Here is a 27,834-nt window from a genome sequence, read left to right on the forward strand (position 1 = left end):
CCAAGAGATAGATATAGGGTGTTTGACGGAGGAAATGGCTATTTGAGATGTGTAGAAAAACATATTTCATTTCACTGGAATCTGAAGGTTACGTGATTTACAAGTAATCTAAATTCAAAAAACCAGCTCATACGGTCTTATTCTAAGAAAGACAGGCTAAATTCGCATATGGCATTGAAATGGCCTCCTAATGTATCTGATGGTGTTCAAAACTTCCAACCCTAAAAGAGGTTTAAGGGTGAAAAGTTCACTCTTGCATTGCTAGCTTCTCTTCATCGACATCAAATGCTTTCCGAGCTTGTTTCAGCTCCTCTTGCATTGCCAACAGTTCTCTGCAACGGTTTAGTTTCGGCAGATCCTACGCCATAACCAGTCAGGTGACAAAAGCTTTTCAGTGAATCCATTTGTTTGTTACTCCAAGCAAAATGAAAGCCAAGTCCTGCCTACAAAGAACAGTGCAAGGAATAGCTAAAAGAGGTACCTTGCGGATTAGATACAAGAAATCGTCAACTAGTAGCTTGCCCCGCTTTGAGCCAATGTCTTGTGCCTTGTGTGTCTACAACGAATGAACCGTCAATTGATTAACCTAATGCCCACTTATCTATATTATCAATGGGTAAGACGAGTCATGGCAGGAGCGGTTACCAAATCCGTAACATATTCCACGACAATGTCTTCTACAAGTGCCACGCTCTCCGGAAGAGGCTACATATGTAGCGTAAAAGTTTATACAGTAAAACACTGCATCAGTTCCATTTACAAAACAAAGTTCCGTCTGAAGCGGGTATTCCTAGTTATGTTTACCTATACCCGTAAAAACCTTCGAAGCAAAAACCTAACATGGCGAACACAACATAGCTCAGTTATTACTCAAGGCATCCTAGCAGCAAGAAACCATTACAGTTCTATTCAGAAAGAGAATCCTAGCAGCAAAGCTAGGCTAAGGGAAACAGCTCTTTTCAAGTGTAATGCTAAATAAATGAATTAGTAATCAGGACGGATGAAACTATAAGGGGAAATAAAGAAAGATACTTCAGAGAAGAACTTACGTTTGGATCATCGCCAAATCCGTACATCATGTGCTGCACTGAAACATCAAACAAGATTAATGTAAGAAAGTAGAAGCTCAAGTGGAAAATATACCAGAGCAAAAGAAGTCATCGTTTTGCGTTTCTACTGAAGAAAAATATCCTTACATTCTTTCTGAAAGACTCCACGTTTGCGCTTGGACGAGGTTTCGGGCGTCTGGGAGGATCCGGCGGCTTTTGATTTCGACGTTGCCGCCGTTGATGGATTGCTCATGCTCTACAGCAACAAAGATTCGATTTTCACAGAGACCCACAAGGCGAACCAAGGTAAATTCGAGAAACAAACAAAATCACCCCCAAGATAACGACTACAAATCTATAATGCCCTAGGGTTAGGGAGAGTGCACTCCGAAAACAGAGAATTTTAGGTTAGAATCAACAGAACCGAGAATCGAATTCACCACACAGAATCCGTTTTCAGATCGATTCAGGCGAAATCGAATCAAGAGAACCACAGGACGGTGGCACTAGGGCTCCGACCGATCATTCCCATTGGCAGGATATGCGAGAAGAACGGAGAGCAGTCTGAGATGAAAAGGGAAAGGATATCAAATTACCGGAGAATGACGTAGAACTTGTTCGGCAGCGGCGTGAAATGACGAATCGGCGACAAGAGGAAAGAAACCGGAATGGCTAGGGGTTTTAACCCTAATAACCCACTTGGGTCGCAGCAATTTCAGGGTACACCACCCAGAAAAAAAAAAAATTTTGCGACCTTATTACGACTAATATATAACTAATATACAACTAAAATAAGAGTAGTTTGTTAGTCGTAATAGGTTGTATATTAGTTATATATTAGTCGTAATAAGGTCGCAAAATTTTTTTTTTTTTCGGTGGTGTACACTGAAATTGCTGCGACCCAAGTGGGTTATTTGAGTAATATTCCCGAATGGCTATGCAAGAAGAAACCAAGAGTATGCACATTGCACACTCTCTCATCGTTATATTGGATTTTACCCCGTATAATTATAAATATTACACTCTTGCACAAAACTTTCATATTATCAATTAGGACCTAAATCATAGACCGACCCGATTTCAAATAACGGAGATCGGTGCATGAATATTAAAATTAGAATGGCCCTCGACTGGTCAACGTTATAATAATATCATGCATAAGTGAATCTAACATTCCTTTTGTATATTTTTTTATAACTAGATATCATAGATCAAATTCCAAATTAATTTTGGAATAAAAACCATCTAAATAATTTGGAATACACGTATTCTCTCCAAATTTGAAATTTAAATTTGAAACGAGATAGTATTTTGTATCTCTATCTTACCGGTTAAATTATCTAAATTTAGATAACGTCTATATTTTTTTAACAGTCAAATTTCGGCATGAAAATAAATATGGTTTATGATAAGAACTCGCTCATGGAATTGGATACGAAAATGGGAAACTTCCTAGATTTCGTGGATTGGATCAAATAGCAAGAGAGACACGAAATCGCGTGAGCATCTTCCGACAAAATGGGAAGAAGACAAGTATCTTGTAAGTGGCAGAACACAAAATCCTCGGGACACGTCACATGCGTCGTCCACCTAATCCGTCGAAAGCTGAGATGAAGTAAGACATCCAACGTGGCATTTCCCCAACTATATCCCACCGAAATTATCAATGTAAATAAAAAATATTATTATTATTATTTATTTATATTTAAATAGTATTTGACGAAATTTCCTTTGCCGTAACCAGCAATTGTTCTCCCACTGTCGATTGGGGGACACGCGTTCTACGGATAACTCACGCACGCTCTTGGTACACGTCTGTCGATGCATGCGACAACGATGACAATCTACGACGTCGTTTTCTTGTTCTTTCTCTCGATTAATAAAATAATATATTAATTTTCGTCAAAAAGGCCCCATTTTCTTTATTTATGTTTTCCTTTTAAGAAAGGGCAAAAAATAAGAGATTCAAAAAAGGTCTTGAGGACGTTGCCTTGGCCATCTGTTCGGCTGTCAAGATTTTCTTCTAATTTCTCTCTCTGCTCTGTTTTCTAATTCTTTTGCCGAAAAGACATTTCATCGATTCAAAGATTTTCCTTTTTCTTTTATTTTTGTTTCGTGAAGAACATTGTTGTGAAGAACCCAGAAGAAGACATTGCTGAAAGGAGAGGACGTACAAAAAAATGGATACTTTGTGTTTGAATACGACCGTTCACGGCGTAGTTCCGCCGATCACGGCGTCTAGCGGCGGAGGAGTGGTCGAGGTGCGAGCCAGCTCCGTCGGGCGACCCACGAGGGATAAACCGTCGCAGAAAATAGGGCCTTTTGGGTTCTCGTTCAAGTACCCATTGACGCCGTTCTGGTCCGGAGGAGGTGCCAAGTCTCGGCGGCGGAGCGGGCTGGCTCTCGACGACGCCGTCTTGGTGAATTCTGGCGATTCGAGGAGGCCCGTCGCGGAGGAGAAGGACGCAAGCAACACGTCGGCGACGGCGGCGGAGGCGGAGGGGCATGACGGGAATTGGGTTTTGAAGATCTTGCAAGTCCGATCTATGTGGAGGGACGACGAGAGGAAGAACAACGGCGAAGATGTAAAGGATGAGGAGGAGGAGGAGGAGGAAGAAGAAGAAGAAGAACTAGAGGAAATAGATAATGCCGTATCGTGCGTTGATGGTGAGGAATTTGATGTATGCTCAGTTGAGAACGATGATGATGAAGAGAAGAAATTTCAGTTTGATAGAGAATCGTTTTCGAGATTGCTGAAGAGGGTTTCGTTAAACGAAGCGAAACGCTATGCCCAGTTGTCATATTTGGGAAGCCTGGCTTATTCAGTTTCGAAAATCAAGGTTGCTACTCTGTAAATTCCATCCATTCCTCGTACATTTTCAGCTTATTTATCTTCATTAGATCTCTTGGTTGAAATCCGGAAATGGGTTAAGATATTACAGTCTGATGATCTTCGGAAAGTTTGGGTTTTTGGAAGATTTCTAAGGTTTTATGTCAGAATTTGCGTAGTTTAGGCCTAAAGATTCGGCTACTGACAGAAGCAAAGTCTTGAACTTTGTCTCGATTTCTGAAATCAAGAGTTCCAATCAATTATGGGCACTCTGTGTTTTTGTAGCTGCATTGTTATTTCTGGTAGCGATTTGACTAATTTAAGGGTGAATTCTCATCTGTTAACTCTCATAGTTTTTGGCATTTACACAGCCGGCGAATCTGTTGAAGTATCAGGGCCTGAGGTTTGTAACTTCCTCAGCTGAGAAACGGGAACTCGCTTTGAAGACGGACCAAAAGGATACGGACCAAAAGGATGATTCAGCTGAGACCCGAGAAGACAAGACTGCGCAAAGAGAGGAAGAAACCGAAGCTGAAGCCAAAGAGCAAGGGAACACAGGTTACGGAATCAGTGCTGCTGCTGCATATGAGATAGCTGCCTCTGCTGCATCTTACTTGCAATCTCATACAAAGAGCATCCTCCCTTTCACATCTTCAACCGGCAAGAAGAATTCACAGACTGCGGGTTTCGGAGATATGGATCTCCTAGGTCATGATGTTGCTTCCCTGATGACCACGACCAACTCAGTGACTGCAGTTGTAGCTGCTGAGGAAGATGTGAAGCAGGCAGTTGCTGACGATTTGAAATCGATGCACTGGTCTCCATGTGATTGGTTCATTTGCGACGATGATCAGAGCCACACGAGATTCTTCGTGATTCAGGTAAAGCAAAAGATGTATAGCCGATGATGTCTTATATTTTGCTCGTTTGTGCTTTCTCTGTGTTGATCGGAATGAGGAAATTGTGTAGGGATCTGAATCACTGGCCTCGTGGCAGGCAAACCTATTGTTCGAACCTATTGAATTCGAGGTAACATCTTCTTCTATGCACTCTGTGCCTGTTCCTGGAATGAATTCGGAGTTTACAAGTCCATTTTTTTGAGATTTTGTTCGGTTTCTTGCTTAGGGGTTTGATGTCCTCGTTCACAGAGGCATATACGAGGGTGCAAAAGGGATGTATGAACAAATGTTACCCGAAGTCCGAGCTCATTTCAAAACCCACGGAAACCGTTCTAAGTTTCGTTTCACGGGCCATTCTTTGGGCGGAAGCTTGTCACTCTTGCTGAACCTCATGCTGCTTATACGGGGAGAAGTACCGGCTTCTTCCCTACTTCCCGTTATAACGTTTGGTGCACCGTTCATAATGTGTGGAGGTGATCGTCTTCTCAGTAAACTCGGATTGCCTAAGAGCTATGTTCGGGCTATCACAATGCACCGTGATATTGTTCCGAGGGCGTTTTCTTGTAGTTATCCAGAGCATGTAGCCAAGCTTTTGAAAGCTGTCAATGGAAACTTCCGGAGTCATCCTTGTCTTAACAAGCAGGTACAGATCCTCCTCCATTGCTATTGGACCAGACAGTATATTGATGAAAACATATGATACTTAACAGTTAAAATGTGCAGAGTGTGTTATACGTTCCAATGGGTGAGCTTTTGATTCTTCAACCGGATGCGAAATTCTCTCCCCACCACGATCTACTCCCTCCAGGAAACGGTCTTTATGTCCTAACGGGCTCGTTGTCCGACATGGAAGAAGCGACGAAACAGCTAAGAGCGGCTCAGGCAGTCTTCCTAAACTCGCCACACCCTCTGGAGATTCTCGGCGACAGATCTGCTTATGGGTCAGGAGGAACCATCCAACGCGACCACGACATGAACTCTTACCTCAAATCAGTCAGAAGCGTAATAAGGAAAGAAGTGAACCGTTTAAGGAAGGCGAGGAGAGGGCAGGGCCGCAGTATCTGGTGGCCAATCCTGGTGGGTCAGGACCGAGACCGAGTCAACTCGGGGATCGTGATCAGAGGGAGGCAGCAGACGAACAGTCAGGATTTCTCGGGGATGATGAAGACCGGGAGAGAATCGGTCAGACGGTTCAGTAGGCTGGTGGCATCGCAGCATATGCATCTGATCGTCGTCCTCTTGTTCCCAGTTAAGTTGCTGTTCCTCGGAGCGTAGGATATCTTCAGTTTCCGTTAATTCAGGTGGGTTTTTGTCGTGTAGCGGTTCAAACCGGGTCGGTATGACCGGTTTAGCTTATTCTTTATTCAATTGTTACTTGTAATTAGATAGCCATTGTTTCCCGGTCTTGGGCGACGATTTGTTGGAAGAACAGTACAAATGATACAAACAAATGTCGAATACTCTCAAATATTAATAAAAAAAAACTCGATTGTTTGGTTCGTATTGAGAAATTAGATGGTTAATTGGTTTGTACCGGTCCGGTTTCGTATTATATGCATCCGGGGTGTTGATATGAATGAATTTAAATATCTAGTATTTAACGGGGTTGGAAAACAATAACGATAGGGATTGATTTTTATGGAATACCAACATCATTGATTATTTAGCAAATGATATAATTGTTATCATTATTAATTGTAGTCATGATTTTTCAGAGAACTCTACCTTGGATTTTTTTTTTTTTGAAACGACAATAAAATAAAAGTAAATGGAAAATATGAAAAACAAGTTTTTTTTTTTTTTAACAACAGAAAACGATAGTGTTGAGTTGTCAAAAGCTGGGCCAATCGACTTTGATGTCTATCCGTCCAACAAAGCACGAAGCACAAATTTCAAAATAATAAATAAAATTCATTGGATATTCGATTTTTTTTTTACGTATATTAACAAAACCGATATAATCGTGAATTTTGTGCCAATTGAATCTTTTAACAAAACCGATTTAAGACTTCAACCAACAAAAAAATATTTACTGTAAGAAATTACAAAAGGTTGAACCTTTTTCATTATTACAACTAAAGGCCCCAAAGATGTGTTTTTTTTTCAGGAATCAATATCCGTTCTTACGAACTTACCCATACAAATTTTCACATCAAACGTCAAAGTGAAACAGATTATTATGTTCTGTCTTTTTAAAAAAAAAAAAATCAAAAATCAATCTTTTATCAAATTTGTTTCCTCCCACCAAGAATGAGCCGAAAGAGTCTTTTTAAGACTTGATGACCCCAAGAATAGAGGCTTGAAGCGACACCGTATGGGTGGCGTCTCCGATATGAATGTTGTGATCCCCGATCGGAATTCTTCGAACCCCGGCCCTGTCCACTACGCTCAGATACTTACACACGTGTATATTTATCGGCACCCGCTTCTTCTCTCCTGCCGCCACGTGTACCCTCTCGAAAGCCACCAGCTGTCTGTGTGGAGCCCAGCGTCCAGCCGGCGGAGCCGAGAACACGAGCATCGTGTGGGTCCCGTCTCTGGATCCCACGTTCTTGACGTCCACGTGGACGCCGAGGGAGAGACGGCTACACTTGGCGTGGGTGACTCGTACGGCCTTCCCGGAAACGGTGCCGTTTCGGCCGCGGCCGTGAAGCGCGATGGGAAGAACCCTGGGCGCGTCGGCGATGGTGTGGGTGAAGCGGGTGTAGCTCAAGCCGTGACCGAACGGGTAAACCACCGGTCCTTTGTAGAACCGGTAGGTCCGACCCGGGAACCGCTTCGACTGGCTCGGTCTCATCGACATCTCCGTCATTGGGAGGTTCGCTAGATATTCTTGTGGGTACCATGTCATCGGCAATTTCCCTCCTAATAAATCGACAAAAAAAAACTAAAATTATAATCGGATTGAAAATGTATCTTCGAATATGGATGAACCGTGAACGAACCGGGGTTTGCAGAACCGAACAAGATATCGGCAATGGCGGCTCCACCGGCCTGACCGGGATAACCGGCCCAGATGATGGCGGGAATTTTGGGGTCGTTTTGTGCGAAAGAGACGTCGATGGGCCCACCGGACATCAAGACGAGAACTACTGGGCCTTTAGAAGCGGACACAACTCTAGAGACAAGATCTTGTTGTTTGCCAGGCAAGAGTATACTGTCACGGTCTCTGAACTCGGCTTCGATGGATTGGTCTAGTCCGAGTACGAGGACCGTCGCATCAGCCTCACGAGCCGCTTTGACCGCGCCGTCGAACAACCTATCGTCCGTACAGTGTACGTCGACGCAACCCATCTGATGAATCGTTCTGGCGTACGCGTTTATTCCTTGAACCGGACTTGTATATCCACATGCAATACCTGATAACAAAAAAAGGGGAACAAACTCGATTATAAAGAGCTTAAATTCAGGTAACGTTGATGAAGAAATGGGCAAAAAGGCGAGCTATTTGAACGCACCGGCATAGTTACCGATCATAGTGACAGTGGCGTTTGAATTAGGTCCGATGACCGCAACGGTACGGTGACGACGGCGGGAGAGAGGAAGAGATGGGCCGTCGTTCTTGAGTAGAACGATGCCTTGACGAGCTGCTTCATGGGCCAGTTCTTGATGGGCCTTTGTACAAACATGGGCCGGCCCAAGATGACCGTACGGTTGGGCTGAAGGCTCGCCGTCGAACATGCCCAACCTCATTTGGACAGTTAGTGTGTTGGTCAAGGCATTGTTCACATCCAATTCACTCAACAAGCCCTTTTTTACCGCATCAGTTGTATGAGCTCCCAAAAATGGCCCACAGTCCAAGTCCAAGCCTTTACAGGTAAATAGTAAAATGAGGTTTAAATCCATACATACATACATACATACATATGGATGGAATTGAGATCGAAAGAGAAATTGATACCAGCTTTGATGGCATCAGCAGCGGCTTCTTCAGGCGTTCCGGTGTAATGTTGTGTATTGTAGAAAACCCCGACAGAATCACAATCAGAGACAATGTACCTACCAATTTCACATTTCGATCAACCATACTCACGTATCAATTTATTTCAAATATATTTCAGATAACACACACACACAAAAAAAAAAATCGAATCTTGAGTTTTACCCGTTGAGACCCCATTGGGACCGTACGGTCTTCTTCAATAGATTCGGGTCGGCACATGTCGGAACGCCGTTAACTTGGTTGTACGAACACATAACGCTCGCAACGTTCCCTTCTTTCACGCACATCCTGAACGGTACGTCGAACGTGTCCTCTATGTCTTGCTTGCTCACCTTCGCATTCACCCACGTGCCGCTCACGTGAGGTAAAATCTTTAAACCTTTAAAGAACAAAAAAATAAAAAAAGTTGAATCTTAACCTTGGCGTTGAAATGGAACCTGTCGACGCCGTTCCAGTTGTCGAGATCATAGGCGGTGAAGTGTTTGCAGCAGGCTGCGACTTTCAACCGGTTACCGTCGGTTCCCTGTAAACCTCGGACGTAGCTGGCGGCGTATTTACCGGCGACGACGGGATCTTCACCGGGAGTTTCCTGTCCACGTCCCCAACGTGGGTCCCGCAATATGTTCACGTTTGGGCTCCAGTAAGTTAGCCCGCCCACTCCCCCGTTGTACATGGCCCTCGCCTCGTCCGACACTACCTGCGCACCCCTCGTGCGTAGTTTAGCCATCATGCTATTGTCGTTGTTAAAATGCGCCTAAATGTCCTTTTCATCGGTTGGTGTTTTCTATTGGACCAATCATACCAACTTTTTTTTTTTTGGTGAAACCAATCATACCAACTTGTTGCCTCGTTTCGGAAAAAAAAATGGCAGGCTACGCTCTAGACCCGTTTCTGTCCTTTTTCCTTTTTGTAAAACATATATAATAATATAATCACTACTATAATAAAATAAAATAACCATTTTATAGACTTCGCCCATATTATATACATTGGTTTTATGAATGGGACAGAATGGCATAAGAATATTATCACCGAAAATACTTCCTTCAACTTTTAATTTGAAACAGCTGATAAATAAATATATATATTAAATAAGAAATTTTTATTGGCGTAGGTTAAAAGATTCGTTGCCTACGTTATTTGCATGAACGACCAGACGAATCGGAACAACAAAACGGGGAAAATAAAAATATCACCGATTAAATAACCAAAATAATATTATTTTACTGAAGAGAAAAAAAAGCTTTGCTTCTAGGCCCACTAAAACTATTCCGATTCAGATCGCACGACAGAACAAATACACGAATACACATTCACATCGGCATATACACCTATACACGCATATCTATGCACAAGACACATATATCTTATGATTTTGTAATGCACTTTTTACTATTTGTGCCACTATATAATTATCTCATTTCTTAAAACTCTTTACGTCTCAAAACCAGTCCATCCAAAATCATTAAATCTCAAATTCGGGAAAAAAATTAGTGAGTAAAAGATAGAAAAAAAAAAAAGGAAAGAGATAATAAATTCTTTTTTTTTTTTCAAAGCATAGTAAAAGATAGAAAAAAAAAATCTGACCCGTCCGATGGACTCCCACAATGAGGCATTGAAGGAAGCAACGGTGGTGATGACTTGAGGGAAGCTGGTGGCGGCAGGGTAGGCCCCACCGAACTTGGTGCCTGGGCCCACGTTGGAGACCCCGTGAAGAGCCTCCGACCACCACTCGTACCCTTTTATCCCCAGCCTCGGAACCGCCGCCGCATTGTTCACCAACAGGCTCACTTTCTCGGCCAACGTCAGCCGTCCGATCAAATCCTTGACTCTCTCCCCTGTCGGGACCGACGGCTCGCAGAACCTCAACCCCACCGTAGCCGCGTCCTTTGGATCGCAGGCGAACGGGGCTCGGCCGCTGACGTGGACGCCGAGAAAGAGTGCAACGAGCACAATGGCCAATAGCTTCTTATGGGAACCCATTCCTTTGGTTTGGGGAGAGAGATGAAAATGTGAGTTTGAGGAATGTGAGCGTGAAGTTTGGGTGTATATATAGAGCGAGTTCGTGTAGTGATTATGCAAGGGAACTGCCTATTTTCATGATTTTATTTAATCATGACGTGGAAATGTATCCACGCAAATAAGTTGGGTTTGGTCTTGTAAATGAATTTCTCAATATGTGTGTGTGTATATATATATATTGTGTTGAAAATATTCAAATTAATATAAATGTAATTAAAAATGTATAATGTTTCAACATCCTTTTTTCAATTTAAATTACTTAATTAAGGATGGGGGAAGGCAAGTTGCAAGAATTTCATGAGTGAATTTACCTGCCATTTTGGATTGCAAGATTCCAACGTGGAAGACAGTTGTGACCGAACGGGTCCCACGTCGGATTCGTTTCTATGTCGTGACTGACCCGAGAGATCTAAGAGTTTTATTACGTGATCTTATTAACAAAATTAACTATAATATAAATTGTCCGACACATATATATACACACACTATAACCACATAATAAATTAAATTAGTAGTTTCCTAATGTTAGCTTATCTTATTAAGTATATTACAACAATTTATATTAAGTATATTACAACAATTTTGTTATAATATACTTAATATATCTTTGAAATTATCTGTTCCCTCATCCCTTCCACTTGCAGGTAGCAAAGTTAACTTCGCTTGCAAGAGATGCCAACCGATGAATTTCCTCTCTCTCTCTCTCTCTCTCTCTCTCTCTCTCTCTCTCTCTCTCTCTCTCTCTCTCTCTCTTGTTTTTTAAATTTATTTTTTTGCTCTTTTCGTTATGTGGCCGGTGAAGTGGAGTTTCATTATATTATATATATATATATATATATAACGTGGTGTATATATACAAGGGATCTTCTAATATTTATTAGCTCTTAATCACGAGAAAGGGGGAACACAAATTCGGTTTAAACATCAAATTCTCATGGGTTACAGCCTCTGCAAATTTTGGTTGCTTTCCCTAGTTGGGAAAGTTTCTTTATTCATATTCATTTTGTTCATCTATGGGAAATTAATATTCAAATTCATTTTATTCATAAGGATTTATAGATCGTGCAAGCACGAGCCACACACATGAAAGATATTTGGAAATCAAATTTAACTCAAGATGGATCCATTGAATTTTCACTCGATCGAGAGTAAAACTGTGCGCATATTTTAAAGATGAAATTATTTTTTTCGAATGAAATTAACGAAGAAGAAATTGAAGTAATCAATTAAAATCTCTAAATAAAAAAGGGGGCGGAGGAAGTATGGGCCACAGTGTCGGGGCGGACCACAACTTGTGTAATCCGACACTCTATTGGCTCTCATCAGCGGCGTTCCAGTTCATATATTTTTATTATTTTCAAAAATCGGGTGTTAGAATTCAAAAAAATTTGCATTTTCAACGCTTTAAATAAAAATATATTAAAATTTTGTTTTTATGGATGAAGATTTCTTGATTTCTTTACACGAGAAAGTGGGGAAATCCACAGCCAACTTGCTTTTATTTTATATTTCTGTTATACAATGGATTAATAATTTTAGATTTTGTTATCGTTTTCTTCATAAAGGACCGGTACGATCTTTTTGCTTTTATATTTGGACCATTCGTCTTCTTTCTCCCTGATTTTGTATTATGTTATGTTTTGCATGTCTGATTTGTATCTATTTTACATCGATCTTAAAAGTAACCCAAACAAAAAACTCAGAGACGTATCCATAAGCAAACGGATCCCCGATTATCTGACGTGGCGCTTGCGTGCCAGCGTGGGCAATGGATCTCGCATGATGAATACCCGTTTCGCATAATTTTTCGCATTTTAAAACAAATAAGTGTATCTGTACATGTTTTCGTTGCTGGATCGTCACAGCATATAAAGGAGGTGGAGCTGCGGGTGGGGTTGCAGAGGGAATGATGAACGTGACGAACCAAATAAATAAAAGGAAATGATTAATTCGTCGTACGTTATATTTATATATGCAAGCTAAGCTCTGTTCCACCTGATTTCATAATTCCCCATCATATTATTCCAACAAATATCTTTTGTAAATTTTTTTTTTTTCCAAATATGTGAACCCGACACCGAACATAAAAACTGGTCATCTTTTAGTTAGAAGAACATCGAAGGGAGATCATAAGTCACGTGACACATTATGATCCTTGCTAGAATCGGACCAACTTATACGTTTTAATAAACACCGGTATTAAATAATCCATAGCATAAAATCATTTTCCAAACCCCAAACCACACCAAAGACAAGATCAAATATTTTGACAATTATTTGAATCTTCCTTTTTGTTTTTATTAATACCATTGAAAAAAAAAATCATTAGTAAAATTTTCCCATGCATATGTGTTTGTAAAAGGAGAAATAATCCAAGAAGCCGTAGGCTAGTGGTTGTAGCTCTTGTTGTAGAAAAGTTGTCTTCCGGTTTAGGATAAATTTAATTTTTAGTTGGGTCGAAAGTATAATGAACCAAATTAAATAAAAAAAAAACAAATAGAAACGATTGATTGAAGATAAAGCAAAGGATATAAATTAAAAGGATATATATATATATATGTATTATTGAACAGAAGAATTAAAGGATTTGGTTCTCCATGGCCATTATGATTGTGACATTATTAGCGGATAAGATCTGTTGTCTAACTATTTTCCGAAAAGTGTAAAAACGAAATAATATACAAATTAATGGTTATTGTTTTAAGAAAAGATGCGATGGAAAATGGGGGAAAAGGTGGCGATGCTTCCCTACAGAGTGGGCGACGTCCTTATCCACTCCGTGGATTTCAACAATGGCATAGCGATTTTACGTTATCCATTTATAGGTTTTCTTGGATAATGAAATGAAACCGAGAATTTCCAATCAACATGCATACACATATATACAGAGCCGTCCCGATGGATTCGGAGGCCCCGTACAAAATAATTTTTTATTTTTATTTTTTAATAAAAATATTAAATAAATTTTTTAATTATATTAATTGATAAATTAAATGTTAAAAAGACACAAACATAACTCAAAAATTATAAATATTAATGATAATAATTACGAAACTTTATGTTAAATATAATTTTAATTATTTATCATATTTATATTAATAAATATAATTACAAATTATTAGTATTTAAAATTTCTTTTTTAAATGTGGGGCCTATCAAATTGTGGGGCCCTGTACCCTTACTCTACTTGCACATGCATTTTTACATATATATATATATACACATTCACTGAAACTGTCCATAATTAATGTATTCTTCATGGGGTATATGTACGTGATATGTCTTCCATTCTCTCGTATCGTATTGAGTTTCAGAGGAGAAGAAGAAGAGGAAGATATTTCATGGAGAAGAAAAGGAACAAGGGAAACCTTGAGTGTATTGAAAACGGTGTCGTCTTAGTTCGTCTTTTTAGCAAACGAATTCATAGGCAAAAACATCTTTTTTTTAAAAAAATTTGGAAATCGTTTTTCTTGTTATAAAGTTGAAGAACGAGTTGCGTAAAGAGATTAATTCGAATTTCGCCATTTATTTTCTTGTTTATTTTAATCGTTTTTCTTGTTTTTTTCTTGCATAGAGAGATTTAATTCGAAAGATAGGAATAACACCATTTTTTAACAACCGATTACATGCACGATTCATGTACGTCTTCTTCAATGACGTAATACACATGCAAACAAGACACACACACACACACAAAAACAGACCGTATGGCTAAAACGACAACATGTGATGGATTTTCCTCTTAATCCTCTTCTCCTTGATGGTATCCAGGCTCGGTTTCCATCCTTTTCCCGACAATTGCCTGCTCAAATACCCCGGCCTCACCCTCTCATCTTCTTCCTCCGCCTCCGGCTCCGTCAACCTCCCCACCGCCGCCGCTGCAACCGTCACATCCCGTTCTCCGGCTGCCTCCGCCGCCGGATAAACCCTAGCGAACCAAGGTAGAATCCCCTCGTAGTAGCTTAACAACGCGGTGGTGCTCGACAGCATCCGCCGCATCTCCTCCGCCGCCGCCGCCACCGCGGCCGACGTAGAAACTTTGGCGCCACGCCTTTTGGAGGGAAGCATCAAGTAGATCTTCCCCGGGTCGAGGGTCTTGTCCGCCGGCAGCGGAGTTAGCTTTTTCTTGACGACGTTGCCGTTATTTTTCCGGCGACGGTCATTGAACGATATGGACGAAGGATCGAACTCGACGACGACGTGTTGTGGATGCTCGAGCATTAGCTCAGCCACGGTCGTAGGTTCCTCTAAGTTCTGTACTCTGCCGTCGGAGAGTACGACTTTTCCGGCGGCCCCCGCCGCGTCCGACGGTCGGGAACCGACGCTGTTACCCATCTCTTCGCCAACCCTCAAATCAAATATTTGGTCAAACGTCTTGATTCTTTCTCCCTAATCGATGATGCGGATGTGAGAATAAGCGTATGTAGAGTATATATATGAATGTGCGTACACGTGGGCGGGCATGCGTGGTATGATATATAATGGGTTTGTTTGTATGAGTTTGTTAAACCGTTCCATCTTTCTACTTTATTCATTATTTACTTATTATATAAAATAACATTTTAATGGTGGATGTGGTTATACATGGCTATGGATAGTGAAATGTGAAATTAAATGGGGTCTCCTATCAAAAAAAGGGAAGCGAGAGATTAATGGGGTAGTTGTGCTGTGGTTAACGAAAGCTTATTGAAGTGATAATCCAACGGCTTGTGGTTTTATAGTGCGGTTGGACCCAACAGTGGAGATACGTGCATGCATATTATATATATATATTATATATATATATATATATATATAGATATATATATTAGTATCATATATTTACGTGTTAGTTAACAAATATGCGTGAAATGCAAGTCAATGATAATTCGTTCAACCGAAACTCGGCTGGGTAGTTAACCGACGTGAGGGGTCATATATATAGCTGATGAACGCCCTTTTCATAAAATGTAAATGATTTCCCATCTATTCTTAAAAAGAATTTCAATTTTTATATGGTGGGATGCACGTACGATCTGATAAATCAGTTTTTTTTTTTTTTTTGATAATGCGGAAGTTCACGGGCCAAAGACCCGACTACATCTCCCAGAGGACCGAAGCCCATGTGAATGTCCCTCCCCACGCTTGGGTTTGAACCTAGGATGAGAGCATGCTTTGCATGTTCTCTCACTACTAGGCCACCCAAGTTTGGGTCTGATAAATCAGTTTAGTCGGTACATGCACGATGATATATATATATATTTATATATATATATATAAACACATACCTATAACTTGAAACCATAAAAGGAAGCAGATCAATATTGACAGAGTGAATATAAACAAGTTTACCCGTGTGGATCCCCATATAAAGAGCGCATCAAACGATACGGACACATGAGTGTATCAACAAGCCAAAGCCAAGATCGAGCCACACTTAGATTCTTGAGAAAACTGACCTTTTTCCTACTTGATGTACTGGGAAAGCCACTTGAAGCCATCGCCATAACCCATCTTCCTGACAATGCTGCACATGAACACCTCGAGCGGCCTCACGTTTGAATCCGCTAGATTCACCTTACCCTTTCCCGTCGTGAAGTTGGAGAGCCCTAGATGGTATCGCATCTCGTCCTCGGAAGCAGCATATGGTATGTCTATCTTGTTTCCGAGAATGAGGAACGGGACATTGGCCAGGTCTTCGTCCGAGAACAGAGCATCCAGTTCCTTTTTCGATTCAGCAAACCTCTCTTTGTCGTAGGCATCCACCAGGTACACCACAGCATCCACCTGCAGCATAAGAATTACATCCAAGAACAAAGAGCAACTAAACACCTAAACACAAACAGAGGATGTCAGAAATGATTGGAACTCATTGTTCATAAGAATTTGTTGCATGCTCATTGCTCAATCTACTCGGATGGACAACAAGAGAATCACTTACCGGAGTCTCTAGGGCAAAAATATGAATGAAAATTCAGTAGACTTTCATTACAAAAAAGTATGTGAGATCAGGAAACTGTAATAAAAAGGTTTACCACAAAAGACTAACCTTAGCATAGTAGTCCTTCCAGACCCTACGTGCGATCTGATGACCACCCAAGTCAAAAGCCTTAAACTTGATTTTCCCGATGCTAAGTTCCTCAGATGTCGGATGCTGTGTCGGTTGATGCTGCACCAATCTCTGTCAACCAAACCAATTCATCTGGCTCAGTTGAACTTGGTTCATTATAAGGCAAGTTCATCTTCTAAAGGTGAACTTGGCTCAAAATCACCGAGGTGAGCTTATGGTGTAAAAGTGATCGAACCTTAAAGCCCCGATTTGGTAAGAACAAGACTACAACAAACATGGCAATTGGCAAACAACATAGCCTAATCAGAATCATCACCTACCACGAAATTAGAAACTTAAAGCAACTGAAAAACACACACACACCCTAGTTTCAAATTTATACGAGATCATACATCGAAGAAGCCTAGGAGTTTAGTTGGAAGCAGTCTAAACGAAGCCAACACCGGAACCGAGTGAAAATGAATCCAGATCAACTCGATAACTGAATCCGGAAGGCGATCGACAAATATCATGATACAAAAGAAGCAAAAGGAAAGAAAGAGCGAACCTCGTCCTTCAACATGTGAAGCAGGGTGGTTTTACCGGCATTGTCGAGGCCCAGAAACAGGATCTTCGCCTCCTTCTGCCATAGCCCAAGCGAAGCGAGCACCCCGTAGAACCAATCGACCAAAAACATGGCTTCTCGATCCTCCGATCACGAAGCTCAATCCAATCGCGAACGCAAGAGACAGCGAATATTGTCGATTGCCAAATTATTCTGAGAACTCCGAAGACGAGAAGGGATTTTTTTTTCCTCTCCCTTGTTCCTTTTCCCCCTTTCTCTGGCCGAGAGTGTGCGTGACGATAGAAAACCTCTGAATCACCCAGAGGATTATCTTGTTGCCCAGAAACGGCACGCAATGCAGGTTCTGTTGAGGTTCTTTTCTTTTTCCATCTTTTCGTGAGTATTGAATCTTGAAAATTCATTTAACAAAAAACCCCACTTTAATATAAATTTGTAACCTTTTTTGTTTCTTTTCATTTACTATATTCGTAAATGGCCTTGGACCCAATTAGCGTTTTGCCATCGAATTCAATGAAACTGTTTTTTTTTTTTAATAATTTAAAAATTCACCGAACTTTCGATTCAATTACATCTTTCAAATGAACAAAAACACAAGTGAATGCACCTCTTCAAAAATAAAAATGATAATGAATCTTTTATTAAACAAATTTTTATAAAAATAATCACCGTTCGAAGAATCTCAATTATCTTAAACCATTGATAAATGTTTCCTTATAATTGAGAACATGCCAACATTCCCACGTAGAAACGATAAGAACGAAATAGAGGATAAGCACAAATGTCAGCGTCCAACAGGCCAAAGAGAGCAAAAACGCTAATAATAGTATCATTATTTAGAAAAAAATATATTTTCTTATAAAAATAAAAAGATTTTTAGCAATTATTTATTCTCATCATCCGTTGGTGTATATAAGAAACATTCTTCTTCCAATGGGACCATGAATGCGGCGTGTTAACCAGCATGCATTTTTTTCCCGAATAGTATAATATTATAAATTTAATTTTCTTATTATAATGTTATTTTCGTTTGAATTATAAAATATTAACTAGGAAACAATCTAGTATTAAAATTCAGCAAGGCCTGGTTATATAGGCAACACATTAAATAAATAACAAATTTCAAGTCTAAAGTGGGACCCATTAATTTAAACTCAAGCAGCTGGCCGGAGGACCGTTTGATCAGCATCATGGCGACTTTTCTCCGAACGTAGAAAAAAAAAACCGATTTATCATTATTAATTTTATTAAATAAAAACACGAGAAAAATATACGTTTCATACATAAAAAACTAAAATCCATGGACAGATATTACATTTGCGAATATTAATATGCGTGGCGAATATAGTTTTTTTTAAAATATAGTTATCATTACTATATTATTATTATTATTATTAGAAATAGAAAGAGGACAAACGAGAGCCGGTCAAAGGGGCTTGACCTGTCTGATCTCATAGTTGTGTAAAGGATAGCATGTTTACGAATATATCCCACAGTTCCAGCTTTTACAAAACCGCGTTTATGTTTCTTTATTAGTTTTTTCAAAAAAGTTATATTTTATGAGATTCAACTATTATTAAATTTATCTCCATAACATCTGATATATACAATCAATTGCAATTAAATATTTTTCCATTTATATATTATATCAATTACATGTCCAAATAATATTTATACATGATAGTTGAATTTGCGAACACCGTTTCAAGAGGCTTGGAAGTTCAATTAATATATAGATATATGTATGTATAATGATATCCGAAATAAAAGGAGGAATGTTGTATTTTAAAATTTGAATAAAATATGCTTTGGAAAGGGTAAAACGGGAAATTCGTATCCCGTTTATTGCGAGCGTTTAAAAAAACTGGCAGTCTCCCATGGGCGGATTGAAATAAAAGCAGAGAGGAGTTTTTCAAAAACAGAGCCTCAAGCACTTTCGCTAAATTCAAACGCAGAGAGAGAGAGAGAGAGAGAGAGAGAGAGAGAGAGAGAGAGAGAGAGAGAGAGAGAGGGGAGAAGTGGTGTTGTTCATCGACGAGAGGGGATCGAATTCGAGGATTTGGCGTTGCAGAATCTGCCACGAAGAAGAAACGGAAAGCTTCTTCGAAGCTCCTTGCGCTTGCTCTGGAACAGTTAAGGTAAGAAGAAGAAGAAGGAAGAGAAGATCGATTTCGATAAAAGCTTTGATTCGGAAAGGAAACTACAATTTTTCCTTCTAATCGCGTTCTGGAAAATTTTTCCGGTGACTGAAAATCGGATAATGAATCTAATGGAAATTTCTTCGTTATGTTCGTTTCAGTTCGCTCACAGAGATTGCATACAACGGTGGTGCGACGAGAAAGGAAACACGACTTGTGAAATCTGTCTTCAGGTATGTTTCTCATCCATGGATTGAACTATTTAATTTCTCGCATGAATTTAGAAGCGAGAATTACCTTTCGGGGGATTTGGTTTTTGATTTTGTGATGTATGCTTCGCTGCTTCCGGATAATAATATTTTCTCTGTTCTTATTTTTTTTTTAGTTTCAAAAAATTGGAGTTGCTTATCGCGTTTGATTTATGTCACTATTTCTCCTGTCAATTCTCTAATCCATAGGCTATTTTCTCCATGAAAAGTCCTCCACATACTCTCCTGTTTCTTTCCGTAACGAAACCAAACAAATTCGATCGTCGTAATCAATAAGTTCCTCTTCTGATCCCCGATTTCAGTTTCTAGTCCGATCCAATTGATCATAACAAAACAACTTAAGAACCAAAAACCAAATTTGTATGGGAACCACAAAATTACGATCAGAAGGTGTTTTGGGATTTTTGCGAATTTACCGTGAAATGGAAACTTAATCCTGCAGGAGTATAAGCCTGGGTACACTGCAATTCCTAAACAATCCCGGTTCGTAGAAGCCGCAGTCACAATCAGGTACTTCTTTCTTTTCCCTCCTTAATTACTCTAAACTCCAATAGATATTTAGATACATTGAAATCTGAGTTATTAACTGAATCCAGCTAACGATATTTCTTTTCAATTTTAAACTACTCCACATGCTTCCCTCTTCTCCGCGTACGGAGAAATACGAGTTAATCATGCTATTATTATTTACTGGAATTTTGACGAGCACGGAGAATATGGGCAAACTGAGAATTGATATTTGTGCGTGGAACAGAGATAGCTTGCAAATTTCGAGGAGAGAAAACGCGAGGAGAAGAATTAGAAGAGAAATATCCGATTCTCCAGAATGCAATTCTGCTGCTGCTGATAGATGCGTTTCTTGTTGCCGAACCTTGGTTCTCACTGTAAGTCCTCTCACTTTTCTTTCATCTTTTAAATTGTCATACCGCATGCCTAATTTTAGGTGTGAATTTCTGCATTCTAGAGTCTTTAATCATCCGTGAAATTCAAACCCCATTTAATATTACGGAAACAGAATTATAAATTCTTATTTGGTAAGAGTAAGTAAATCAATTATTTTGTTTGAATATTGATTATTTTTGTGGGATATGAATAAAAGGAAAAAAGAAAAACTTGTGAATATAAAGTTTTTATCTGCAAAGAAATAAGAATATGAATCATAACTTAGTTTAGTACATGTGTAGTGTTTGGTGGTTCTTTTAATAATGGAATGCGGGGTGGACACACATATTACAAACCAGCATGTTTGGCTATAAAGTAATTATTAATAATCAAACAATAATAAATTAGTTAAAAAGCAAATTATGAGAGACAGAAAATTATCCTTTAGGAAGCTCTGAAATAGAAATGGCAACCACTATGGTTGTCTACCTTTTTGGCCAAAATCTTTTATGGTAGGGCATGTGGCAAATCATTAAGATTTTAGTTATTTTCTTGTTGTATGTCACAAACAAACCTCAAACCATATACCAATCTCTTACAAATGTATATACTCTTTACTATCACTCGAGTTTCCAATTTTTTTTCTCCATTTCCTCAAGTCACATGTTTTTTTTTTATATTAGTGTTCTCTATGTATAGAAAATTGAAGATCTCATGTACATGAATACATGAACAGAGAAGGGTACAGTTGGGTTTGAGTTGATGATCGTCTAGGCTTGTAAGTATTTGGGTTTTAGATATTTCGAAGGTTGGGATTTGTTGTAATAAGGTGTGGAAGTTGGTGGGCCAATTAACTTTGCCTCTAGATAGAAATTTCTTGTCACCTAAAAAGAACAGTAGTAGCTGCATATCCACCAAACAAATGGAGAGATACATACGGTTCAAGGTGCGTTAGATGGTAACGGCCGATCATCTTGTTGGCTTGCTTTGCCTTTTTACCATTTCTAGTTATACCCATACCTAACTGGACCGAACCACTTCCTATTCGGCCTAACCGATAATTTCCCCTACAAACTACACAATTGTCCAAAAAGTAACATTTTTTTTTTCTCACAAAATTTTATTCGACAGAACAAAGATTAAAACTTTGTTTCATTTAATGTATGCGGGTCCTTAGCATATGCATATACATTTACTCGTTATTTGGTAATATTATGTTGTTAACAAATGGCTTATATGCACACGTGATGCAGTTTTCAGTGGTTTTGCTCGTGAAGCATGCGTTGGATGTGATATATGGAATCGAAAAGTATCCTTTCACAGTTCTCACGGTAGGGTTTCTTACTTGTAATTGCAAGTGGGTGACATAATAGATTTACTTAAAATCTTTCGTTGAATGGGGATGTGAACAACAAAAAATGCAGGTGCTAGTGTTGAAGGCAATTGGAATTCTACTGCCGATGGTTGTTATTCTCCGGACAATAGCAGCTGTTCAGAAGAGTCTCCGACACCAATATCCCGTAAGCTCCTCCGGCTCCCATTTTATTTTTTGAGCATATATAATATAAATTCATACATCCCATGTGGCATGTGCCCCATGAATGTTATGTGATCGACCATATCTCAATCTCACGTGCCATATGAATGAATCATAATCAAGGAGTACTACATACATAGCCTGAAATAGATTTTCAAACCTCTGACTTCAAAGAGAATTTAAACGACGGACTTTTTTTAAAAGGGAAGAATCGCATATATCGATGTCCAACGCGTCCAAGTCAGCGGAGAGAGAGAATTAAATACGAAGTGCGGCTTTGTTGACTTTTGGGTTTTCTGGTAGGAATCTGAAGATGATGAGGGGTCCAATTATGAGGACGAGGACGAGGACGAGCAACACCGGCATTTGGTACGACGCTTAAACACGTCTCTCTAACCAAAATAAAAAAATTTGCAAATAATTGTTTTTTTTTTTTTGGTGGTCAATATAAATATACGGTTTCGAGAGGAAGCAGCATCCCTTCGATGCGCGTGGTTCTCAAAGATATGAATTTGTTATATTCACTTTCACGATCGAAATGATAATAAAGGGAACGGGAGAGGAGGGCTTTTCAAGGCCATCTTCTTCTTCTTCTTGTGTAGCATTCTCGGGACTTTAATGGCCACTCTCTCTTCGGCACCCAGTCTGGAATTATGGGCTTATAAGGCAGAGGCCCATTTAGTTTCTACCGAAAAAAGGCCTTTTACTTCACCCAACATATAAAATGATTATATGTGTCACACCCTCAAACGTAAACATGTTTGGATGTCAAGCAGAACAAGGAGCCGCATGTCTGTATAGCCAGCCACTTTGTGTTCTCCATTTCAGAGGATATAAATAACATAAAAGAAAACACACGGAATACAATTAACCAATACTCAGGGGAAGGAGCATTACATTACATCAGATGAAACGGATGTCAAAGGTGTGAGGATCAATCTGCCACACATTCAAAGCTGCGTATTCCTCCAAGCATTCCTTCAGCTGCGCCTCGCTGTAACCCTGTTTTTTGTTTTGTTACCCACATACAGTTACCGAAAAACATCTCAATAGTAGCTTATCAATTTAATGAGATTCAAGATGAATCATATCAGTATGTATGTGTATTGTACTCTACCTTTCTGGAGATCCAGTTGAGTGCATTTGCGTAGCTCACGTGTGTTCTGTTCATCCTTGCAGCTTCATCTCTTACGATGGAGTAGATGTCTGAAATGGCGTCCAGACCTGCTTTCTGCCGATCATCCGCGTACAGTGATATTTTCGACATCTGCATTAGCCTCAGTGCCTCGTCCACATCGCTTTGTGCCACCGCTTCCGAGAATCTCAGCCTTGCTAGTGCCTGCATATTAAACAAAAATAAGGGAAAAGCTCATTCATCGGGTGGTAATACTATACTACTCAAAATTGCCCAGGAACTTACGGAGGAGATGCGGAGAATGCTGAGGAGAGTCCTGACGGTTGTGTAGGAGTGAGGGGTATTTGATTTGGCTTCTTCCTGCCTGATGCTGGAATAAGCTGTCGCTATATATTCCTCCAGCTCCCTTGGTACGTAAGGGGACAATCTCCTCGCCGCCGAAATATATGCCCTACTCACCCATACAAAATAAAAGTCAGCAAGGAAGGATTCACTCTGTCACCATGCAGAATCGGGTTTGAAGTTTACGAGCAAAGGGTCGCAGGGGACTAGGCTGTTTACTCCAAATGCACATCATTCACTCGTGGATCATATCGCTATATCAAGCATCCAACGCCTTTTAAGGTGAAGGATTTGCCATATCCTTCCATTCAAAATTAACAATGCAGACCAAAGGAATTGTCACAATTATAATTTATCAGGAGAGAATGTTTACCGGAGAATAGAAGGTTCAAGGGGATTGAAGCCAAGTGCCGGGGATTCTTTATTTTGGTGTACATAAACCACATGCCTCGCCATTTCAAGGTCGCTGTCCATATCAGCTCGATCTAATATCAACCATAGAAGATCAAATCTCGATAGAAGTGCCGGTGGAAGATTTATGTTTTCTGCTGGAGTTCTCCGCAAGTCGTATCTCCCCCTTCATAAACCAAGACACGTTATTCAACCGTCGACGACATTGATTTCATATTCTTCTGGAGACTTCTATACCGTAATTGGTAACTTACCATGCTGGATTAGCAGCAGCAAGAACAGCTGTTCTCGCATTCAGAGATGTAGTAATCCCAGCCTTGGCAATGCTGACAGTTTGCTGCTCCATGACCTCATGAATCGCAGTACGGTCCGATTCATCCATCTTATCGAACTCGTCGATTGCGCAAATACCCATGTCAGCCAGCACCTGAAAAATAATCAGTATTTAGTCTCTGGATCATGGAGATTTTCTCACGGATCAGACTGAAAGATCAACCTCCCATTCTAGACAGGTAGACACTAAATAGAAGACACACACAGTCATGGCTGACAATTCTATCCACAGAACATTCATTTTAAAGGATAAGAAATAAATACCCATAGACCCTGGATGATGCATCAACAATGTTTCTTACCAACTCGTGCAAGCACAATTTTAACATTCAAAGATATTCAAAGTAAAGAGTTTGCTGTCTCCTACCAGAGCTCCCCCTTCTAGAACCATCTCGTTTGTCACTTGATCTCTCTGAACAGCAGCAGTTAGACCAACCCCACTGCTACCTTTGCCGGTTGTGTAGACTCCCCTAGGAGCTACGTTGATAATATGCTTGAGAAGCTGACTCTTGGCAACACCAGGATCACCCATCAGACATATATGCAAATCTCCTCTAATCTGCAATTTAAATTTAAAAAAAATGATTTATATCAGCAGATAAAATATTTTCCAAACATGCCAGTGTCTAGTATAAGCAGAAATCAGCATACATAGCATAAACTTTAAGCCACCATAATGTACAGAGACTATTGATACCTGGAATTGCTGTTCTGAAAGAGGCAAATAATATAGAGGAGCTTTGAGCATAAGACTAAAGAGGAAAAGATAAAGTTCTTCACGAGCATATATTTCAACCTAGTCTTATCATAAATGGTTGCAATAGCATGGAAAAAAAGGGAAAATAGGAGTGGAGGACAAGATAATTCACCTTCATCCCATCCTTCAATTTTCTGTGTGGAGCACCCACAAGAAGGAGAAGCAACGCTTTCTTAATATCTTCATGTCCATAAATCTCAGGGGCCAGAGACCGTGCTAACTTGTTATAGATGTCACCATCCTCAGCCAGACGTGCAATCTGTTCTTCCTCATCTTTCTCAAGTTCGTATCTGCAACATAGTGTAAATGATCATGATGCTTACTGATATATGTGCAAATAAAATGTGACAGTGAAAAACCATAGAAGAGGTGACAAAATCCAAGAATTTTGAAAACAAGAGTCTGGCAGTGGATTACTCCTCGTATTTCTTCTTGAAATGAGTGACCGATGTCACCTCCAAGTATGTGTCTGCAACTAAGCCAGCTCGGAGTGCTCTAAATCCAGTGTAAGGAATGGGAAGGAAAATCCCCGATAACTCAACAACATCACCTGGTGCTACCTAAAGGATTAAAGAAGTTTGGCAAAATCAATAGTTCAGTCACAAGATATGGAGTTATTTGATAGGGTCAGAAAAAAACCCAATGAAGTTATACCTATACTGATAGAATTCTATTAAAAACAGTGGAAAAGGTGAATCCTAAAAAATTGCCACTAAATAAGCTGTTTTGTAACAAATCAGCATCAGCTTATAATAATCCATCCACGATACATACTGAAGCACTTGCTATTTAAAAACTATATAAAAGTATGCTCTTAAGCAGAATAATAACTATTCAGGCTATGCCCTAACAAGCCATCCGCAGATTCTCACAAAACAACTAGGCTGTGATATTTTGTATGAGCCAAGATCAAGGAGAGTACCTTTCTCGTCAGCTCTCCTCTGAGATGAACAGTCATTGACCGCGGAATATGCCCTTTAGGAACATGTTCAGCCAATTCTTGAATCTTGGCCTGCAGTATGTCAGTTTCATCGATTAATCAACCTGGTATGAGTGTACTCAAACAAACAACTCGTCAAAGCGAATAGAACCTCTTGAAACTTCAGAAACTTTGATGCCCTCAACTGGAGGATAGGATTTCCGTCCTTTTTGTTAAGCCGACAACGCCTGGAAGGGCACTTAAACAACGGCATGAAGACTCTAGAGGTTACTTCCTGATTTCACACGCAACAGAAGGGTAAGCAGTGTTAGTAGCTAAAAAATATAAAAGAGTAAACAATGTTCTTGCAGGTCGGTACATAGATACCTGGTAAATTTCATGGCCACAATCTTCACATGTGTAAACAGCAACTGACATCAGTGGTTTTACATCAGAACAACGAGTCACAATGCCAGATATCCTCACAAGCTGTCCAATATGTGAAGCCTTAACCTCCCTGATGGTAAATGGCCGACCCTTTGAAAGAGCTTTGAAATAGACCTCGCTGAATCAAGACAAAGTCAGCAATTCATTGGCACAGGTATCCAAACTTCATTGCAATTTGAAAGACTCCAGACAAAATGTTTCAGTCAGTGCTCCATAAATGATGAAGACGAACTCACGCAGTCAGACTAAACCATTGGATTAAAATTCAAAAGGGCACAAATCAGAACCTTCTAATACCAGTAAAATAAAATGTCTGAACTTACAAGAAGCGCTTGATCTCCGCAGGAATTTGCTGATGCTGATCAGATATGTCAGCATTATCGGTAACATCCTCTGCTCTCTGTGTCATCAGTATATCATGATCATCATCTGGAAATGCTTCCGTGGGTTCTGGCATCAGCTCGTCAATTGCGGAGGAGAAAATGGTGATATATCGGCGGGTGTTTTCAGTTAACCGTCTGACAAACTCATCATCGTAATCCTTGTACTGCAATAGCAAATACACGAGTAAGTCTGCTAGAATTTTGCAACAAACCCAAAGGAAAAGAGAAATAACTCACATTGAAAAGGTCCTCGAGATCAATCTGAATCGCTCGAATCTTCCGATTTGCTACTTCTTGCTACAGAAGCAAATAGGGAAAAAGGATATGGATTAACTTCGAGGCTCCAAACTAGTCTCACAATTAATTAGTAAAACGAAAGGAGAGACTCGAGAAGCTTTCGCCAGTCCGTGAAAATTTTCTAGGAAATCAAACAGATGACAGGAAAAGAAAAATTCCGCAACAGAGAGCGAATTAATCGAGACGGAGGAACTAAACGGATCACCAGTTCAATTTCAATTTCAAATTTACCGGGGTTGACCTAACATAGACTGGGCAAACCCTAGAAACAGAAGCATGGCTTGAGCAAAGTGAAATCGTCAAAAGAAATTCAAGCGAAAACTCACGAGGATTTCCATGTACTTGGATCTGCCATTTGTGTCGGCGAAGTTTGCCAGAAATTCCTTAGCAACGGCTGAGAGAAGAAAAACAACATCACAAAAAAAGAAAGAAAAAAGTCGATACAAAATAAAAAGGATCAAGAACAAAGCGGGAGATTTACCCTTATCCGCGTCGAAATCCAGCTCTTTCATGATTTAGCTTCGGTTTGCACAGGGAGAGAGAGTCGCAGAGAACGCAGGCGAAAAGAGAGAAATGAAATTTGGGGACGGATTTGGCGGCAAAATGTTTATATAAAAGATGAGAGTTGGC

The 27,834-nt window shown here is 39.9% G+C and overlaps 7 protein-coding genes across 7 annotated transcripts; 2 read left to right on the forward strand and 5 right to left on the reverse strand.

Moving 5' to 3' along the window:
- Positions 1 to 50: 50 nt before the first annotated feature.
- On the reverse strand, positions 51 to 1,718 carry LOC104801297 (transcription initiation factor TFIID subunit 13). Its single transcript, XM_010524517.2, has 6 exons — positions 1,646 to 1,718; positions 1,197 to 1,305; positions 1,050 to 1,087; positions 646 to 705; positions 482 to 556; positions 51 to 358 (listed from the first exon to the last, which is right to left on the reverse strand). Exons 2-6 carry the CDS (start codon positions 1,300 to 1,302, stop codon positions 248 to 250), a joined length of 390 nt encoding a protein of 129 aa, XP_010522819.1. The 5' UTR covers positions 1,303 to 1,305; positions 1,646 to 1,718; the 3' UTR covers positions 51 to 247.
- Positions 1,719 to 2,998: 1,280 nt separating this feature from the next.
- On the forward strand, positions 2,999 to 6,278 carry LOC104801300. Its single transcript, XM_010524519.2, has 5 exons — positions 2,999 to 3,889; positions 4,251 to 4,760; positions 4,849 to 4,908; positions 5,005 to 5,421; positions 5,502 to 6,278. The coding sequence occupies exons 1-5, from the start codon at positions 3,230 to 3,232 to the stop codon at positions 6,051 to 6,053; spliced, it is 2,199 nt and encodes a 732-aa protein (XP_010522821.1). The 5' UTR covers positions 2,999 to 3,229; the 3' UTR covers positions 6,054 to 6,278.
- Positions 6,279 to 6,787: 509 nt separating this feature from the next.
- Positions 6,788 to 10,828, reverse strand: LOC104801301 (probable beta-D-xylosidase 2). Its single transcript, XM_010524520.2, has 7 exons — positions 10,309 to 10,828; positions 9,140 to 9,418; positions 8,884 to 9,053; positions 8,680 to 8,777; positions 8,237 to 8,587; positions 7,724 to 8,137; positions 6,788 to 7,643 (listed from the first exon to the last, which is right to left on the reverse strand). Exons 1-7 carry the CDS (start codon positions 10,702 to 10,704, stop codon positions 7,048 to 7,050), a joined length of 2,304 nt encoding a protein of 767 aa, XP_010522822.1. The 5' UTR covers positions 10,705 to 10,828; the 3' UTR covers positions 6,788 to 7,047.
- A 3,494-nt stretch (positions 10,829 to 14,322) lies between these two features.
- On the reverse strand, positions 14,323 to 15,474 carry LOC104801302. Its single transcript, XM_010524521.2, has one exon. It carries the CDS (start codon positions 15,076 to 15,078, stop codon positions 14,455 to 14,457), a length of 624 nt encoding a protein of 207 aa, XP_010522823.1. The 5' UTR covers positions 15,079 to 15,474; the 3' UTR covers positions 14,323 to 14,454.
- Positions 15,475 to 16,013: 539 nt separating this feature from the next.
- On the reverse strand, positions 16,014 to 17,630 carry LOC104801303 (GTP-binding protein SAR1A). Its single transcript, XM_010524523.2, has 3 exons — positions 17,340 to 17,630; positions 16,772 to 16,903; positions 16,014 to 16,509 (listed from the first exon to the last, which is right to left on the reverse strand). The coding sequence occupies exons 1-3, from the start codon at positions 17,466 to 17,468 to the stop codon at positions 16,189 to 16,191; spliced, it is 582 nt and encodes a 193-aa protein (XP_010522825.1). The 5' UTR covers positions 17,469 to 17,630; the 3' UTR covers positions 16,014 to 16,188.
- Positions 17,631 to 19,614: 1,984 nt separating this feature from the next.
- On the forward strand, positions 19,615 to 23,082 carry LOC104801569 (the record flags this gene model as incomplete). Its single annotated transcript, XM_010524877.1, has 7 exons — positions 19,615 to 19,725; positions 20,204 to 20,271; positions 20,516 to 20,645; positions 21,897 to 21,974; positions 22,068 to 22,163; positions 22,484 to 22,549; positions 22,957 to 23,082. Coding segments are annotated over exons 1-7 (675 nt in total), but the record flags the coding sequence as incomplete, so codon positions are not given.
- Positions 22,901 to 27,793, reverse strand: LOC104801305 (DNA replication licensing factor MCM7). Its single transcript, XM_010524524.2, has 15 exons — positions 27,686 to 27,793; positions 27,531 to 27,598; positions 27,145 to 27,204; positions 26,848 to 27,071; positions 26,465 to 26,642; positions 26,250 to 26,372; positions 26,081 to 26,170; positions 25,576 to 25,718; positions 25,271 to 25,448; positions 24,769 to 24,960; positions 24,323 to 24,495; positions 24,031 to 24,234; positions 23,601 to 23,766; positions 23,298 to 23,519; positions 22,901 to 23,182 (listed from the first exon to the last, which is right to left on the reverse strand). The coding sequence occupies exons 1-15, from the start codon at positions 27,714 to 27,716 to the stop codon at positions 23,084 to 23,086; spliced, it is 2,151 nt and encodes a 716-aa protein (XP_010522826.1). The 5' UTR covers positions 27,717 to 27,793; the 3' UTR covers positions 22,901 to 23,083.
- Between the last annotated feature and the right edge of the window lie 41 nt (positions 27,794 to 27,834).

This window comes from Tarenaya hassleriana, unplaced genomic scaffold (genome assembly GCF_000463585.1).
Source record: "Tarenaya hassleriana unplaced genomic scaffold, ASM46358v1 Cleome7, whole genome shotgun sequence".
Lineage (NCBI taxonomy): Eukaryota > Viridiplantae > Streptophyta > Magnoliopsida > Brassicales > Cleomaceae > Tarenaya > Tarenaya hassleriana.

Bases quoted from the DNA above. Each gene is read 5' to 3' on its own strand.
- LOC104801297 (XM_010524517.2), bottom strand. From the start codon at position 1,302: ATGAGCAATCCATCAACGGCGGCAACGTCGAAATCAAAAGCCGCCGGA. The intron at 706-1,049 runs GTAAGTTCTTCT...CTACATATGTAG, and splicing joins GATTTGGCGATGATCCAAAC to CCTCTTCCGGAGAGCGTGGC. The intron at 359-481 runs GTACCTCTTTTA...GTTATGGCGTAG, and splicing joins TCTTGTATCTAATCCGCAAG to GATCTGCCGAAACTAAACCG.
- LOC104801301 (XM_010524520.2), bottom strand. From the start codon at position 10,704: ATGGGTTCCCATAAGAAGCTATTGGCCATTGTGCTCGTTGCACTCTTT. The intron at 9,054-9,139 runs GTTAAGATTCAA...GTGAATGCGAAG, and splicing joins GGTTCCATTTCAACGCCAAG to GTGAGCAAGCAAGACATAGA. The intron at 8,138-8,236 runs GTGCGTTCAAAT...TTTTGTTATCAG, and splicing joins TATGATCGGTAACTATGCCG to GTATTGCATGTGGATATACA.
- LOC104801303 (XM_010524523.2), bottom strand. From the start codon at position 17,468: ATGTTTTTGGTCGATTGGTTCTACGGGGTGCTCGCTTCGCTTGGGCTA. The intron at 16,904-17,339 runs GTTCGCTCTTTC...TTTGGTTGACAG, and splicing joins TTCACATGTTGAAGGACGAG to AGATTGGTGCAGCATCAACC. The intron at 16,510-16,771 runs GTTAGTCTTTTG...CTTATGCTGCAG, and splicing joins GGAAGGACTACTATGCTAAG to GTGGATGCTGTGGTGTACCT.
- LOC104801300 (XM_010524519.2), top strand. From the start codon at position 3,230: ATGGATACTTTGTGTTTGAATACGACCGTTCACGGCGTAGTTCCGCCG. The intron at 3,890-4,250 runs GTTGCTACTCTG...GCATTTACACAG, and splicing joins ATTCAGTTTCGAAAATCAAG to CCGGCGAATCTGTTGAAGTA. The intron at 4,909-5,004 runs GTAACATCTTCT...TTTCTTGCTTAG, and splicing joins TCGAACCTATTGAATTCGAG to GGGTTTGATGTCCTCGTTCA.
- LOC104801305 (XM_010524524.2), bottom strand. From the start codon at position 27,716: ATGAAAGAGCTGGATTTCGACGCGGATAAGG. The intron at 26,643-26,847 runs GTAAGTTCAGAC...GTCTTGATTCAG, and splicing joins GCGGAGATCAAGCGCTTCTT to CGAGGTCTATTTCAAAGCTC. The intron at 25,449-25,575 runs GTAATCCACTGC...ACTATGTTGCAG, and splicing joins TTCAAGAAGAAATACGAGGA to ATACGAACTTGAGAAAGATG.
- LOC104801302 (XM_010524521.2), bottom strand. From the start codon at position 15,078: ATGGGTAACAGCGTCGGTTCCCGACCGTCGGACGCGGCGGGGGCCGCC.